The 17,774-nt window shown below is 45.9% G+C and overlaps 1 protein-coding gene across 4 annotated transcripts in view; it reads left to right on the forward strand.

The window, feature by feature from the left end:
- Positions 1–17,774, forward strand: part of ABL1 (ABL proto-oncogene 1, non-receptor tyrosine kinase) — a 75,260-nt gene that overhangs the window by 53,359 nt on the left and 4,127 nt on the right. For all 4 annotated transcript variants that reach the window (XM_083806921.1, XM_083806922.1, XM_083806924.1 and 1 more), the window contains 7 exons: positions 5,212–5,484; positions 9,395–9,479; positions 9,843–10,020; positions 12,346–12,530; positions 14,619–14,771; positions 15,370–15,459; positions 15,778–15,942. In XM_083806921.1, coding sequence (XP_083663047.1) covers positions 5,212–5,484; positions 9,395–9,479; positions 9,843–10,020; positions 12,346–12,530; positions 14,619–14,771; positions 15,370–15,459; positions 15,778–15,942 — 1,129 coding nt within the window. The remainder of the gene's footprint in view (positions 1–5,211; positions 5,485–9,394; positions 9,480–9,842; positions 10,021–12,345; positions 12,531–14,618; positions 14,772–15,369; positions 15,460–15,777; positions 15,943–17,774) is intronic.

A 17,774-nucleotide genomic window follows, 5' to 3' on the forward strand; every position in this document is an offset into this window, starting at 1 on the left:
GGAAAATTTTGTTTTTAATGAATCTATTTTAAGCAGCGTCACTTTAGATCCTCTGCAGAAGTTGCAGTGTGGGTCTGGAGCATGGCTGCTGATGCTCTTCTTGCCAGCATCTAGTAGTTGATAGATTCTGTGCCATTGAAGTACTTTTAAAAGAAATAAAAAAAAAAGATTATAGTATTGTCTTACCATAGCCAATTTTCCTTTGTCCTGTGAGAGCTGTATTCTTCATACAGCTGAATCTATAATATAAAAACATAGGGAACAAAAAATATCGTGTTTGCTATTTATCAGACTCATCACTCTAAAACCTTTAATAAGATAAACAAATTTTATTAATTAATGGAATGCTTTTGGTCTGCTTTAGCAAACAGACTGTAATGGAGACGATTGCTATATTATTTAAGGCGATGGATTTCTTCGTTACAGTGCTTGAGTTCTTTTTTCGTTCTGTGCAGACACACTCTGTGGTCACATCAGCCCTGAGAAATGCTGACAGGCTGCGTACTCCGAGGAGTACATGGCAGTCTGGAATATTATTCCTCCTCCTGTCTCTGTGCTTGGTAGCCCTTTGATTCACATTGATGCTGGCAGATGAGCAGTGTTCACAAGCGAACACTTTGAACTGCGGCCTCCTCCTTTTGGTGTAAATAACCGTGTGTCCCTGGTGCTGTAGCACCTTCTCCTTTTTCGCTGTAAAAGGGTTTGGCATATGAAGGCTTTCATCCCCGCAGAGCTGTTTTTATCCCCCAGAACAGTTCTGCAGAGCTACAATAATCTGCTCAGGTCTGTAGTAGCTGGGTTAACTGTTCATTTTCCACAGAGTTGCTTGAATTGGTGTTTTCGACAAAAGGTGCAGGTCAGCATGAGAGCTGTGCCTGCGGGGCTGAGCGAAGAGGTGGCCGCGGTGCTCCCTCTGGCCCTGCCGTCCACACAGAAGGGGCCGTTCACCATCCCCAAGCCTCAGCGCTGCAATTCAGCTTGTTAAATCGCATCGATTTCCATTTGTGTTAACGAAGCGAAGTGCGACAGCTCATCAGGAGCGTGCTGCCAGATGCCTGCCTCTGCTGTCCACCTCCACCCGGAGCTGAGCCAGGGCATGCCATGCTCTTCCAGTGCCCTGTCCCAAGCTGCTGAAGCTTAGAAGCAAGAGAGTAAAGAAGTAAGAGAGTGCTAATGTCCCTGCTTTCCCCTTGTGAAATGGAGGCTGCTGCACAGCATCCCCGCTCTGAGCTGCCGGGGCCGTGCTCTGTTACCCATTTCGCAGCCAAGCACGGCTCTGCCGAAGGGCAGCTCTTACCTGCAGCTCCCCGGGCACCTGGGGCTTCCACAGCCCGCCGGGTCAGCAGTCAGCCTTCTGAGGAATTCACTGCAGCACTTGCAGACATCGAGGGTGAACGGCCTTGGTGGGTGATACCCTGTGACTGCGAGAACAGCGCACGATCGGCCCAAAGAGGTTTTACAGAAATAAGAGGAGCAGCTGCTGCTTGGCGCGGAGGGGGGCCGTGCATCACACAACCTCCTCCAGCCTGTAGGGAAAGTGAAAGAAGTAGGAAGAGATTGGAGATGCATATACCTTAATTTTAGCACCGTTCATATTAAAGCTCTGGGGTTCAGTAACTTTAAACAAGTAATTCATCAGGGGATTTCTTTTATTTCCCACTTTAATGGGTCATATTCTTCCGGACCACCTTTTAATGTTTTTTTTAGGAAGACATTCAGAATGACCTTTCTGGATTTGGCTGGCACAGCGCAGCTAGTAATCTGGTAAACCACTTCCGTGGAACAGAGGCCTTGGGTTTTCCTGCCTTGATGGTACTTGAGGCAAAGCCTCCTGTTGAGTAACCAAACTGAATAAACAGCGCTGTCCAGCCAGTTCTTCAAATCCTGCTATGCTCAGCATGAGGGACGCAGGACATGTCTTGACTGAGTCTCTTGGAGCTTCCAGTGGCTTAACAGGATGCAGATTCATTCCCTTCTCATGGATCTTCGTGGATCTTTTGTGAGGGCTTTTAGTATTGTCTGCTGATGGCAGGGTGAGAAATCCCTTCACGTTAAGGATGTGTTGCATGGGTCAGTTTAACAACACCCGTACCACCAGTCAGGAGACACGGTCTGATGGTAGAAGCTGTGGATAAACAACTGATTTGTGCAAAGCTGAGCAGCCTGGAGCACCTTGGAACAGCACGGCTGTTAGTTTGACTGAAGACGCACGAAAATTGACCAAATAATAAGTGCCAGCCAGGATGCAAATTGCATGAGCCCCCGCGTAACCTCCCGCGCTGCAGAACTGCTGAGTCTGGCCCCGCTTTATGAGTACAGTGAGCAGCACCGGACCGTTTACGTGGGGAAAATGATCCAGTAAGCATCTTGAGCTAAGGCTTGGTGAGCGAGGTCGCTGGAGGAGGGAGGGCACAGCGAAGCTCGCTGCGTGGCACTGGCGGCATGCCCTTCATAGCTGCTCCTTGTTGCCTCGTCTTGTGATACGTGCTTCACATTCCAGATGAAGATTTGAACACAGCCTAACTCTGATTTCCAGGAGTGCCGGTAGGGAGAAAGGACTTGAGGTGTCGGTGCTAAGATTTGATCACCGAGAGGGTAGAAAAGCTGCTTCCACAGGACGAACACGCTTGGTGGGTGGCTGGGTGTGCTTTTTCATGTAGGTAGAAACCTTCCTGGGTGTTCAAGCATGGAGCCTTGTCCCGTCATCCTGAGCTCTCTTCCCCAACCTGCTGTGGGTTTCTTGTGAAACCTTTGGCCGTTCATTTAACTTCCTTCTCAATCTGTAGCAAGTTCATATCTGTCACACAAGATAGGGATATTTGTAAATTCCACGAGATTTTGAGATCGTGGGATGCAAGCCATCATAAAATTAGGGACAGCTTCCTTCTCCACACTTCCCTGATGCTTCCAAGCAGTCCAAGGGTTCAGCATAGTTTTACACATCCATACTTTTATATTTTAGTCCTCAGTGTAACGTGAACTGCTAGTACCCCTGCTAGTACTGCAAGTTGTTCCCAAACAGACGCGGTTTGTTTCCAGTTGTGGTTACGCTGGCTATTCCGTGGTGGTCTGAAGAACTGTTTGCTTCTTGCCTTGCGACTGTGAGATCCCCTCTGAAGTTGCCATTCTTCTGTTCTCAGAACATCTGTTTTTAAGCTGATTTCACCTCTGATCGCGAGTGGTGTTTTTTTAATCGTAGCGTTGAAATGAGACCTGGTCCAGTTACTTCACCAAACCAATATTTGACTCCTTTTGGTGAGGACTGCGCACTGCTCCCCAGGAGGATGCCTCTCTTCTCTAGAGATACAGGTTTCTGTAGGAGTTTCACTGTCAGCAAACGTAGCGAAAGGAAAGAAGCTGCCTCCAGCCCAGCGTATAAAACCCTCCACTCATGCCCATGCACATCCAACAGTAAACGTGCTGTCACCAGAGTAAGTGTTCAAGGAGCTGTTCTGTTCACGTGGCTTACAGAAGGGTTGGCCACTCTGCATCTTCTCCTGCTCTCCAGAGCCCGGGTGCTGTTGCCCTCAGAGGAGATGCTGTTTTAACCAGGGGATGTGATTCCTCAGCAGTGGGAAGGGAGGCTTCTCAGCTAGCTGCCTTCTGTGGGTAACGTTCGTGTCCCAGAAGCCTTACAGAGGGCATTGCTCTGCTGCAAAGAGCAAAGCTTGAGAGCCAGCAGCCACGCTGCACCTCGCAGTAGTCAGTGGCCTATTTGTGGGGCTGTGCACTGCTGTGTAACCCTTTTTGGGTAACGCTGTGTGCCCGAGCTGAGCATTTTTACCTTGCTGTAGCTCTTTCAAGTAAGTCCATGACATACATAGCTGAGCGTTCCTGCCAGCTCTCACAGAATGGTCACCATCTGCACTGAAGCCTTTGCCTCGTTCTCAGAAACTGAAGCAGGAATTTGGGCCAGCAGGATGCCGAGGGGGAGAGGGCCTCTTCCGTGTCACTCCGACTTCCTTGGATGATACAGCTGCTCTTTTCACTCACCTTTTCATATTCGTAGGGCCAGTGCTCTTGTTTCCTTTGGAACATTTGGTGTTTTCCAATGCCTCTCGTTCTCATTTTGGGTTTTCTGTAGTAAACAGATGCCTGCAAAGGAGGAACATCTGTACAGAAATTGCCAATCTCCAGATCAAAGGCTCTTTTTCTCCTCTCTGCAAACATTTTTTCTCTATAAATACATCTTCCTTTTCTGTTGGACATGTTCACTTAACACATCTGTGAAGCTCCAAAAATTTCTTTTTCCGCCCAAGAGTTCTGTCTAGGTGGAAGTAACAGAGTTTGGCCCCAAGTCTGGGATTTGGGGCTGAGTGGCAGCCCTGTCAGCTTCCCAAAATCCCAGACAGATGGCCACTGCACGTGCACAGACTGAGCTGTTCGGTGCACATCCAGCGAGGCAGAAGGTTTCTCCCTCTCCTTCAGGTGTTGCAGCATCACTTTATTATTATGGTTATTATTACTCTTCTAGCTTTTGTCACTTTGCGTAGCAGAAGTTTGGACTGGAGTATGAAATAGGAAGTAAATACAGAGCTGTGTTTATAGGTGTCACTTTTCTGCCTTTAGCAGGCTTTTAGGCTCAAAATGGATCCTCTCTGTAAATGTTAAAGCGGTAACAAATGCAGGCTGCCATGCCTCGCAGTAGGTCCGCACTCAGTGGTAATGATTTTACTTCGGTGTTATTGATCTGTGCCCATCACAAGGACGGAACAGACCAGCTGTCCAGCTGAATGCAGAACGCTATGCAGACCTTAGCCCAAAGCCAGGGAAGCTACCAGTTTGTTAATGAAACTTCAAGGAGAATTCAGGAGGGTGAAATGTCATAACTCAGACAGGAATAATGTGATCCAGAAGCTGAGGTAGAAAACCCAACTGTTCAGGAAACATCCCACAATCTGTGCTGACCAGCCTTTTGAAAGCAGACGTTTCAAGCAGCAGCATGCCAGTCGAATGCTATTTGCGGTTATTCCTTCCGTTGTGTTTGAGCAAAGTGCATGTATTTGCTGGTGGATCCATGCACTTATGCAAGTGTTGATCTTTCTCAGCTCTGAGCTTCTGCGAGCTAGTTAAAGAGCAAGTGGAGCTCGTGGCACTGCAGTGTGACTGGAAGCCATGCAACACTTTGATTTCACGGTTTTAAATGTAGTTTCTGCATACGAATGCTCCAGTGTGCATGTGAATGAGCTTTCTCTTTCTCCTTGTCCCTAGCTGTACGTCTCTTCAGAGAGCCGCTTCAACACGTTGGCGGAGTTGGTCCATCATCATTCGACGGTAGCAGATGGGCTCATCACCACTTTACACTACCCAGCGCCCAAACGCAATAAGCCCACTATTTACGGGGTGTCCCCGAACTACGACAAGTGGGAGATAGAGCGAACTGACATCACTATGAAGCACAAGCTTGGTGGCGGGCAGTACGGAGAGGTGTACGAAGGAGTCTGGAAGAAGTACAGCCTTACAGTGGCTGTGAAGACCCTAAAGGTAGGACTCGCATCTCTCAACATTCCTACGTTCCTCTCCTTTCAGCAGGAGCCGAGTTCAGGCTGGCTGCCTTCCCTCAGCCCCACTTGACAGTTTGGGTTGGTGATAGCCCTTAATTTCTGTGCGTAGGCCTGGAATAACAGAGAACCTGAATTGATGACGGTTTTATGTGGCACTTGAAACACACATAACTAAACAGGATGTTAACAGCGCAATTTTTGCTTCAGAGCAGATGAAACCTCAGAAATGTAAATAACTGCTGTGATACCTCTTGCATTCAGGGGGTGGCAAAGGTGTGCTACTCGCAGGTGAACGCACAAAGACAAGCTGGGGCATTAAGGAAAATTGCGGATCGTGACTCAGGCAACAGAAAATTCAAGGGCTGCGTTTCAGGGAGGATCTTAATGTTTTGATTGTTTGTCTTATGTGGCGTCTTTCGCAAAGACAAGCTCCCTGTGTACCTAGCAGTCTTAAGCAATTGTTCACAGCTGTTTATTATCAAAAGATACGGGAGGGGGAAAAAGTGTATCCAAGCTCAAGTATATTAAAATTCGTAAGAGGCTTTAGTGGGGAACTGGGTAATCAGTTCTGTTTCTGGCTCTGCTCCCTGATTTCTGAGTCTTGGTTTCCTTGCCTCTTGAAATGCAAATAATGCTCCAAGTTCATAAGGTCATTGCTTAATTCATTTATGTTTATAAATGTGTCTTGAGATCTCCTGGCACCATCTACACACATTGCATTCGATTGCTTAATAAGAGTTTATGTTAACTTGACACCATGTTCTCTCTCCTCGCATTGGGATGTGGCTTGGGCTTGCAGAAACAAACAGAAGAAGGCTTTTTGTTTGTTTCTTTTTGTTTTTTTTTTTTTTTGTTTTTGAAATGGAAATTTTGAAGTGGAGAGACCTGCACAGGTGCGGTAGTGTCAGGGGAAGAAAGTTTCCTTGATTTGGGGAAAATATTTCTCCCTGACTGTCTGAACGGTGGCTACCTCGGTATTTCTGGGTTGCTATGGCTGCAGAAAGTATTTTCATTTTGGCCTTTTTTGTACTCTGGAGATTCCTTTTGCTGCTCCCCAGTGGAGAAGAGTTCAGCGCCTGGTTGCACAGGCAGCGAGTGACACCTAGTGTTACCGGTGCTCGGGCCAACGCACTGGGACCGACCGCAGGGCTTGCTCGGGAGCACCATGATGCAGGTGGAGCTGCGATGTGACTGGCTTGAACAAAACATCCGTATCTTGAAAAGGAGAAGGAAATCGTGTCCTGAAATGATAACTTTGCTGCAACATCTCCTTCCGTGGTGTGAGGATGCCTGATGTCTTCAGGTCTCTCGTTTGTGCCCAATTCTAATTTTTGCGTTCCTTCATCTTCTCTCTAAAACCCATCAACAGAGGCACATTTTGTGCGATGCCATCGAATCTCTGTGCATAACGAGAAACCTTAATACAGACCATGGCTGTTTCAAATAGATCAAATAAATATTTAATGAAACATGACTAAAAGTGGTTCATAATGTAATATGGAGCAGCATGTTCCACTGGGGAATGTAAGAATAACCAAAAAGAGAGTTGAGAAACACTTCAGTCTGCAATTATGCACACTAAAACCATCCTTAAAAGCAAATTTATAATCCACCGTCCTTAAATCCATCAGTCTGCTACCTGACAGGTGGGATTATAGCTTTCTTCAAAGTTTTGGGAAATATTTTAAAATCACATTTATATTCTGGTTCTACATGGGAAAACAAGCCTTCAGCAGCTGCTTCACAAACACTCAAACGACTCACTTTATCTTCATGTGAGAGAATATTTTTCAAAACTTTACGTGGTTCTGGTTCCCTCCCCATCTACCCCGTGTATCTGCATAAGAAAGATAAAGGGGAGGGAAAGCTAAAAGGAAAAAAAAAATCCCTCCGAGCTTCCTTTTGACTAGCAGGGCTCGGGAAGCCCCATTTGTTGGTCATTTTTCTGTCATGTCTGAGCGGAGCTCACAGCCGGCACAGAAGACTGGCTCACCCAAGGAGACGATAAAAGCAGCACCCTGGTTTTTGGTTGCACGTAACCGGGAAGCGCTAGGCAGCGTGGCGGTGCTCTGATGTTTCCCATTTAAATATTTCATTAGGAACTTGGTGTGCTGGGCAGGAGGCAGCAGCGCTTCTGAAGGGGGTGTTACCGTCACACGGCCGCACTCTGTTCTTGAGGTTTTGCACCTGGTAAGGAAAGAAAGGGGCCGCGGCGACTGGGGATGGAGCTTCGTGACCCACTCCAGCATCATCTCCGGGCTGGATGCAGCCTGCTGGGACCGCGACCCAAACTCGCTGCCCTGTGAGGGCCGTTAAATGGCTGAACCGTTGTGAGCTGGCCACCTCAGCACATTTCTTCCTGCACACGTCTAGCCCGTGTCCATTAAGGCTGCCTTCAAAGGCTTTTTTTTTTTTCTTCGTTTTCCCCAGCAGAGAAGCCTGTGATTTAAATCGGGCAAAGGGGCAGGTGCCCCTTAATGAGGTTCGTGTAAGTCAGGGCTGAGGCACGGTCCTGTACTTTGCTAGGAACATATCGTATTGCTGGAACCCTTGTGTTTATTCTGTGGTTTTGTGCAGAGGAAGATGGAAACTGGTAAAATTCTGCTCTTTGCATGAGATCAGATTTTCAGAGAGATCGCAGTTACGGTAATTCTCTCTATGCATCCTCCCGATTGATTTGGTCACTGAGAGGTAAAGGACTGAAAACCATCGAGCGGCCGTGCCGAGGAACCGCCTTTCCCAGTAGCACACAAAAGATAAGCGCGTGTTTAGGTCCGTTTGGCAACCTGGATTGTTAACCCCGTTTCCTTTGCCAAAGAAAACGGTTTAAAGTTCTGTTCACAAGGCCCTTTGGGCTATTAGTTTTGACAGAGCGTGCTCACAAAAAACACAGCTGCCAATCAAGTTAATTGGCGACGAATAGCAAATGATGGAATGAAACCGCTCGAAAAAGGTTCTCGTAGCTAACTGCAGAGCAGAGCGCTGCCTGGGTCTTAGAGCAGCAGCCCACTGTTATCATTCTCACCAGCAGCAGTAAATCCTCTCCAATCCGGCCTTAAAACACTTCGTCCATGTAGGCTGTCAACATTAATCCACCAACGGAAAAAAAAAAAATGGATATAGAAAGAAACATTGCTTTAGGAATAGATCTGTATTTTTGCACCACTTTGAAATGACCTTCCGGCCATTTGGGGCGTATTTGCTTCAGAATACGGGCCTTTTGAGCCAGATTGGATCTTCCCTGGTTTTCTGTTGTGCCAAGCAACTTCACGATGCTCAACAAATAGGTAGTGAAAAATCTGCCCGGAACAGTTACGTCACGGGTCAGATTCTAAATACCAGGAAAGAAATCTGTGAAACCTCAGGCTTTCAGTCAAGGAGTCGCTGCTGTCGGCCACGCTGCCCTGTCTGAGGGTGGGCGTTTCTTGCTCAGACCCAGCAGAATCAGGGGCTTGCATTTCAGCAGTTGCCCAAGCCTTCGATTGCGGCGTAGCCTTCCTTTTATTTTCACTCGTGTTTCTTTTCTTTCTGTACTGTTTATTTCATTCGGTTTTATTTTCTGTTAGGAACAAACATTTTTAGCTTTTCCCTTTTCAGCTCCTGCGTGGTCCTGTGAGAGGCCCTTCACAAAAGGGATATGGATTTTCTTGCCCTAAAAAGCTCTGTTCCAATACTACAGTATGAATGATAAAAATGTATTTTAAAAAATCCTACCAAAAAAAAAAAAGTTCCCAACTCCCTGGCATTGTGATGTGGCTACGGGGAAAAATTACCTTGAAAAAACTGTGGCTTATGTTGTCACTTTGCTGTTCGTTTTGTGTCCCCGTACAAAAAAACTGTTCCTCCTTTGCGCACGCTGTCCTTGCCAAAGCTTTGCTGTTGTTCTGCAGGAGGATACCATGGAGGTGGAAGAGTTCTTGAAAGAAGCCGCAGTAATGAAGGAGATCAAGCATCCGAACTTGGTGCAATTATTAGGTAAGTGATAAATACCAAGCAGGGGGATTTGAACTTAAACCCTTGTGCAGTGATACGGATGTTAAGGAGCAGATAAGCTGCTCACCATACCAAGGCTTTAAATACAGACGCTTATTGTCTGGCAAAATTCACAATTTGTACCAGTAATACATGATTTTTAATGATCTCGTCTCCCTAACATTTTAACTTGCCAGAGCCTGAAGCAGGAAATTAAACCCCTCTATTAACCAGTTCCAAGCGCAGCTCAGTCTCTCTGCGAGCCCTGTATTTCCCCGTTAGAGATGTAAATTGCCTTAGAAGACAAAACACAAAAATGTACTGATATTCTCAGGCGTTCAAACCAAACTTTGTCTTGGTCCTTAGGGGTGTGCACACGGGAGCCTCCTTTCTACATCATCACGGAGTTCATGACGTACGGGAACCTGCTGGATTACCTGCGCGAGTGTAACCGGCAGGAGGTGAATGCGGTGGTGCTGCTGTACATGGCGACTCAGATCTCCTCAGCCATGGAGTACCTGGAGAAGAAAAACTTCATTCACAGGTAGGAAGGACACTGAGCACCCTAGAATCTCAAGCACAAAACGCCCCTTGGTTTATTTTCAGGTTATCCCAGCGTTGACTTCGGATGCAGTCCACGTCCTACATTTAAGACACTGCTGTGCTGCATTCTCACCCAGTGCATTGACCTGTCTGTAGGACGGTCTTCTAATTGTTTTTCTCTGTGCTTTTTTTCTTTCTTTTTTTGAAGCAGATGCAGGCTAAAGACATATCAGTACTTTTATAGTTTGGACAAATGCCTTAGCTCTAAACGCTTCCTCAGGTAGCAGGCTCTTAATGGACCAGATAAGCCTCTGCCCTCCTGATTCCAACAGCCCTTAAAAACTGCTGCAGGCAGTTGGTGTTGCTGGATGTGGACAGGTGCTCACAGCAAAGCCACCCTCTTAGTGCCACCTCAGCGTGTGTCCCTTCTCCTTTGTCTTGCTTTTTTCATCCCCTATGGGGATTGTTTTCCATTATTGACCAGATTGCGTATTTGACTTTAATAAGCATCTTTGCAGTCTTAAAGTCCCAAAGACTCTGACCTTTAAGCGTGCTGCAATTATGGCTAGAGCTTCGCATTCTTCGTCTGTAGAAATGGCCTCCTAGCAATATAATGACACATCCTGTGCGAAGGTTTGAGAGTCGCTGAGTTTAATACAAGATGTTCTCTGTGCCACAGTGTGACCTTTCCTACCCAATTAGCTGGAATATGAAATTAGCACATGTTTTTTTATAGAGACAAATATGAAGATCGTGTGTAAAGTTCTAGGTCTTCCTCTAAGACATGCGTTGCCTTTGCTGCCTGAAAGGCTTGTTTAAATGCTTCTGTCAGTCAATAAAGTGAACGGTGATGCTGCAAATTAAATTTTTTCCACCCTTTGATTTGCTCTGTTGAAAGTATTTCATCCCTTCAGCCTGCAGGAAGTGAACTTTAAAAACTGCTTTGTGTGAGTCCCATTTGTCTGCTCTCCTGTTCATTTCATTTCCTCTTATTTCTGATGACCCATTTATCTAAAATAAATAGTAGCATTTTTCCTTATCAGCCACCCCCATACCCACCTACCCAATTATTTTAGGAGTGTTGTCACAATTCGCATCCATGAATTCAAATGCTGGGCTGTGACCTCATTTAATGAATCAGGAAGGAGGAGGAATTTGATTATGAAGAGGAGCTTTTATTTAGACACACATTGTAGTAATCAGCATTGATAAGAAGATACATTCAAAAACATAGTGGAAATTTAATGGACATCTCCTAAGATGTACTTTTTAAAATCTGTTCTGGCTGAGCAGAAGAAACAAACAAAAGAAACAGCAGTGTCTGCCTCGTATTTGAAGAACATCTCACGCTTTCTGGTAGAATCAATTTTTAGTTCAATGTAACATAATCTGAAGAAGCGTTTTTAGTAAAACTTGGTATTAGGAGAAATGTAATTCTGTGCTTTACATTTTTATACTCATCGAGCATTTCTGAGGGTGCTAACAGCACGTCTGAGGCAGGGAGGTGGCAAATGCGGAATGTGCATCTCTCACCTGCCAGGGTGAAGGCAGGTGAAAAAATGTGGAGGAAAAGCTCGATTTGCTTATTGCTCAGTCTTTTAAAAATGAAAGTGCTGATAGCAGAGGCCACAATAGGTTTGAAAAGGCCAAAATCTCTCCTGTTTGAAGATTAGGCTTTGAACTGAAAGGGTGAGAAGAAACTGTTGTCTTGCAGCTACCCACGCAGGCTTTCTTCTGCCTCCTTGCAAGGCAGCTGGGGTTGCTGCCTTTATAGGTGCTGTCACCGAGCTGTCCGTATGGTCACCAATGGCATTTTTGTGTTGGGTATGAAAACATTGCGTTGTAAGACGTGGTATCTTTGGGAGGAAGGAGAGCATAGCTGGGGATTAAACCTGGTAGTTGAACAGGGACTGGAAGAAGAATTCTGGAGAGTGACTGGTGTTGTCTAGGGTGATGGAAGTGTTGGAAAAGTGGGCAAGAAGTGAGGCATCGCAACTTCTTTAATTCAGTGCTCGTCCTCAGCTATTGATAACTTGAGCACTGACATTTCTTTAAATTATTTTTATCCTGAGGGTGGCAGCTTTTATTGAAAGTGAGGGGGCTTCTTGAAGCTTTCACTTCACATTAAAAAAAAAAAAAAGTTGGGATGACAGTCTTACAAAGCCGGAATGGAAAATAACTTTACCTCTTACATGTATGCGCAGAACTCCGTAATTTCTGTGTAATACTCTGATCAAAATAATCACATGCAGGCCCAGACTTCTTCGGGAACAGCGAAAAGTGAGATGACAGACCACTCATTTCCTGGTTTTGTTCTTTTTTTTAGGGACCTCGCTGCCAGAAACTGCCTTGTAGGGGAGAACCACTTGGTGAAGGTGGCAGACTTTGGCCTGAGCAGGCTAATGACAGGCGACACATACACAGCCCACGCTGGAGCAAAATTCCCTATCAAGTGGACTGCACCAGAAAGCCTGGCCTACAACAAATTCTCCATTAAATCTGATGTCTGGGGTAAGAATTTTATGTACAGATGAATTCGGATTATAGCCTTGTGTAGCCTTCTTTTCCAGGGCTGTGCAGTGAGTACATTGTGAAACGTTTCAGGAGAGAGCGCGTTCCCTAGTGTGAGCTGTGCTGTTCTGTGAGCTTGTCAGAGTTCAGGGATTAATCTCTGCGAATTCAGTCCTTGAGTGGAAAACTGAGGATGCAGACCTGGCTTTGTATGTTTGAGTCGTTGGCAAGTATGAAAATAAAGGATGCTGTAGTGTTTATAGGAATGTATGGAATGGGGCTGGAGGGCACCAGTGCTGCTGACTTGATAGAGTTCTGGCACAGAGCTATGAAGCAATATATTGTGATATAGCCAGGAAGTTTCAAACTACTTTATGGAGGAAAGTGAGAATCTGGTTCATTTTTATGTTAAAAAATTATGTGTATATCTGTCTAGTGATAGCTCCGAGCTCGTCTTTCTGCATTTTAAAAGAATAATCTTTGGAATGAGATGAGCAGAAACAGAGAGAAAATTTGATGACAAATGGTTATTGAAGAGCCCTGAGGTGGTGGTGATAAGACTAGGCTTAGCTAAATGGAGCTAAATTCTATCAAATCTGACTGTAGAAAATTTCATTGTACTTTTTATCAGCCTTTCTTTGGATTTTATATCTCTGCCATAGCTGATGGTCAAATTCTCAAAAGTGCCCAGTGACATAAGATAGAAGTTGGAGGGACTTGGTCCCAAGGGCACTTGAGAAATGTTATCCTGAGCATCTTTTATATATATATATACAAAAAGAACAGGCAGTAGGAAAGCAGCAGTGAAGTTTTCTGCAGATTTGGGGAAACGGTGCAGAGAAAGGCTTCATTTTGAAGGAACTTCTAGGGGACGGCTGGTAGAAAACGTTCCAGAGATGGCAGAGAGCAACCCTGCTGAGGTCTGTGTGCTGAGCAAGGTGTTTCTTCTGCTCCGGGCTGGCGTGGCGTGGCGCTGGCCGTTGCTGGGTAGCTGCCGCAGTCCCCAGGATGCTGCTGAATTGCTGGCGGGGCTGTAGGGATCCCTGTCGTATTTAAACAGTGGAGTACTCCGGGAATTTCCGAAAGGATTACTGGGTGTCTTTAATTAAGGTTAGTGTAACCTTGCAGAGTGAGAGTCGGGGCGGTGGATTAGGGGATCTGACTGGAGCACGCCAGCCATCCCTAGAGGCCACGGCTGCTGCTGGCCATGCCAGGGTTTGGATGCTTTTCACCTCAGTGCCTCGAGACAGAAATCAAAGAAAATTGTGCACAGAAATGTCTAATGTAAATTGCCCTTGGTGGTGTTACCATGTAATGTGATGTGATTTCCTTACTTATGCAGAATTGTAATCGCTTTCTCTTCAGTTTAAGGCCAGAATAGGGTGACTGAACTAATTACATGCAGGTTGCTGAACTGGTGTTGAGTCTGTTCTGCATGCCTGACTCCTGGGTTAGCTGCCTGACCCTGGCGCTGACCTGCACCGGGTTCTGGGACTTGAACGCCTCGCCTGGTTTAAAACCTTTTCGTGCTCTCCCTTTTGACTGTTCAGCTTTCCCCGTGACCACAATGTCTCACCCAGCCATTGTCTCCTTCGTAGCAACTGCTGAAGATCTCCTCTTGCTGCTGGGTCCCCACTTTCCCCTCCAGTCTGCCGCTTAAACAAGGGTGCCCCAAAAACCACCGAGCTATTAAAACATGCGAGTCCTCTAGGGAGAGGCTGCAGATGAGAGGAGCTGTCAAATTGAGAGAGAGACTGCAGTGCAGCAGTGAAACAGTTTCAGCTAATCCACTGTGAAGTCTCTTAATTGTGCCTTTAATAGGACTTGAAGGATCTCAAGGCGTTCAGGTTTGAGACAACTGATACATTGAAAATTAGTCTAATTCTACCCTGTCATATCTCAGGAAACTTGTCTGTGCTGACGACGGGGCTCGTTACGCTGCTTTAACATTTAAGCTGCTGCCGAGCACGGGATCTGAGCCACCCAGAACTGGTTTAAGTGCAGCACTGTTTAGTGACTACTCCCACTAAACATCCTCTCAAATTGAAAATGAAAACAAAGCTTATCGATTTTTTTTTCCCACTGCAGCTTTTGGTGTTCTGCTGTGGGAAATCGCGACCTACGGCATGTCCCCGTACCCTGGGATTGACCTGTCTCAAGTCTATGAGCTGTTGGAGAAAGACTACCGCATGGAGCGCCCTGAAGGCTGTCCTGAGAAAGTCTATGAGCTCATGAGAGCGTGTAAGTTTTCTTCAGCCCTGCAGACGGACATGCTGCTATTTAGCTCTGCAGAGATGCAGTAGGAGTGCCAGGATCTGGCTACACGCAGCCAGACACAAGAAACCCTCTGCCAGTTGTAGTGGAGATGCAATGCAGTGTAGAAGTGCTCGCTTCAAACCGCTTTCCCCAGAGGATGAAAGCACTGCGAAGCCGGCCGTCCTTCTCTGCTGGGAGTACGTGGGCCTTCGGGAGGGGTTTGTTGTTCAGCTCAGTGTTTTCTGTCTCCTTTTTCCTGACAGCTTAACAAAAAGCTTGTGCTCCAAGGGCGAAGCAGGAGTTGTTAGGCTTCTTAAGGGACCGAGCATTGCTCTTCCGCTGTGGCCTTCTGGTACATGACTTTTGTAGTGTGACAGATTTTTCTTCCAGGGGTGCTCAGCACCTACTGTTACTTTGGCTCAGTGGTGGTTGCAGATACCCAGCGCCCTTCAAATCAGGTTTCCAGTTGATGTTTTCTCTCGGCCGTTTTATAAAAAGGGAGCTGTGATAGCTAGCACCTCCTGGCGTAGTGTAACGAATGTCCAGTGCTGGGGGGCAGTTCTGAGCCGTGGTGTTTTTGCAGGCTGGCAGTGGAGCCCCTCCGACAGGCCTTCCTTTGCTGAGATCCATCAGGCATTTGAGACGATGTTTCAGGAATCCAGCATATCGGACGGTAGGTCTTGGGTCAGGTAGTTCCAGGGATGGGACAGGGGGCACTCGTGTCCTTAACTCTGCACGTAGCTTACGGGCTGCTTTGCGGTGACATTCAGCCATGGATTCCAGTGCCTGATGTAAAAGGTGCAGAAAGCAGACGTACACTTACGTGGGGGCTTCTTCTGGGTCTGATTTTAAAGGGCCAAATGGCTGAAGAACCTTAGGGAGCTTCTGCTTTGCGGTGTTTGCTTTTCTTTTATGTAATTAACTCTGAGCAGTGCAATAGTTTTTATATTGTGTCTATTATAGTGATTTTTTTGTCATCTGTGTATTGCAGAGGTGGAAAAGGAATTGGGAAAGAAGGGCATGAGGAGCGTAGTGAGCAATTTCCTCCAGGCCCCAGAGTTACCAACCAAAACACGAACGTCAAGGAGAGCTGCTGAAAGCAAAGATGCCAACGAGGGTTTGGAGACTGCACATGCTCGAGGCCAGGGGGAATGTGGTAGGTTTTAATTAAAGTCATTATTCCTTCAGGAAATACAGGGGAAAACAAAATGCAAGTCCCGGTCTTCACCTAGGAAAAGCAGTGTCTAAAAGCAGGTGCCACCTTTGTGGATCAGTATTGTGTTTCTGGGTGACACGCTGCTGAGATCGCTTCCCTGGGTTCAGAGCTCCTTTTATCATTTTTTTTACAGAAAGGAAGGCTGTTAATCTTGGGACCAGATAGAAACACACAGCATCTGGGAGAGCGAATGCTTAGCTGGCTGAGGGATTGGCGCTATACCTGCGGTTGCTTAGAGAAGCCCTAGGAGTTGTTTTAACTTAATGGCTGTCTCCTACAGCTCCCCATAGACCAGAGCCTGAGCACAGAGCTCTCTGATCATATTCTCTTCCCATTTCCTGGTAGAAGCTATCGGTGGGATCTCCCACTGCATCCGAGTGCTGGGTAATCTGCTGTGTTCAAGCCTCTTTACACTACCACACTGCATAATTTAAAGCAGGACGATTGCTCAGGTTTAGCAAGCCCCATAAGAGAGGTTTCTTCAGTGTTTCATCGTAGCAGGTCTGTGCTTGTAGCGCTGAAGAGTATTACTCTTGGCATGTACCAAACATAATTTCAGCAAGGGACAAGGAGATATTTACAGAATCTTCCATGAAACTAAACTCTATTCAATCAGTTTCTTCAAGCACTTACCTTCCATTTTGGGGTAATAAAAGCAGTGGTAAAACACTGAATTTATACAGTAGGTTTGTATCCAGATCGTTTGAAAAATAACAAGATAAAACAAAATACATTTTTTTTCCACCTTCTGTTAAGCGTGCCTTATGTGACCATTCATGTAACTGACCTTTTTTCTGGAATGACAAACTCACCTAGTAGTACATGTAATCAGTAGCGAATGTACATCTAGAAAAAGGAAAACAAGAAAAAAACAGGAGGGAATGTAAAATCCAGGAAAAAGAAAGCGTCAGTGACTTAAACAGAAAGGAAGGTTATTTACAGAAGGGCTTGGAAACACTGATTTATAAAGCAACTTAGTTTTCTAATGAAAATTAAACGACTCGTCTGCTTCTTTTGTAAAAAGGTAAGAATAATGAGCACAGTATGCCCGTATTTTTTGTTGTAACTCAATTAATACAACACAGTGTTGAAGACCAGTGGTAAATCCAGCCTGCCATATATAGGAAATATAATTGCCTGGTATTACGAGCTTTGAAGTAAAATAACTTCATTTAAATACTTAAGGGCTTTGAAAGATTCAAGTGCAGCAGGAATAATATGATTTTAACACTGTGCTGGGAATTATTTCATTCTTTCTTGTGAAAAAAAAAATGTTATTTCACATTGTAGTTTTATTGCAGATTCCTCTTCAATTGTCAGTGTTTTCATAGCAAGCCAGTGTCTGGAATCCAAAACCTAGTGCAAGCTGCTGGTTTTCTCTGCATCTCCAGAGCTCCACCATGTCTAGACACGGTACAGCCATGGCCTCAACCTTCTGGTTGTCCAGGTCCACGTTAGTTTACGTGTGTGAGTGGTTTAGCTGCACGTGGTCCTGTGGAAGCTGCTCTTTTCCCAAAGTACCCAGCTGTTTTTCTTCAACTTCTCCTTTCTCAACCAAAATAGTACTGGCAGCGTGACAATCACCGATGCTAAGAAGCATCCTCTTCCTCCTTGTCTCTGCTTCATCTCCCTTTGCTACCTGCTCGAGCTGTAAATGTACCTGCTGCCCTAAAGGCATTCCTCTCTCGAATTAGCATGCCGTCGGAGTGCCTGACCGAGAAAGAGGCCCCCAGTCAGTCAAATGCAGAGCCCTTCAGGACTCTGTAAAAATT

Source organism: Anser anser, assembly GCF_964211835.1.
Source record: "Anser anser genome assembly, chromosome: 21".
NCBI lineage: Eukaryota > Metazoa > Chordata > Aves > Anseriformes > Anatidae > Anser > Anser anser.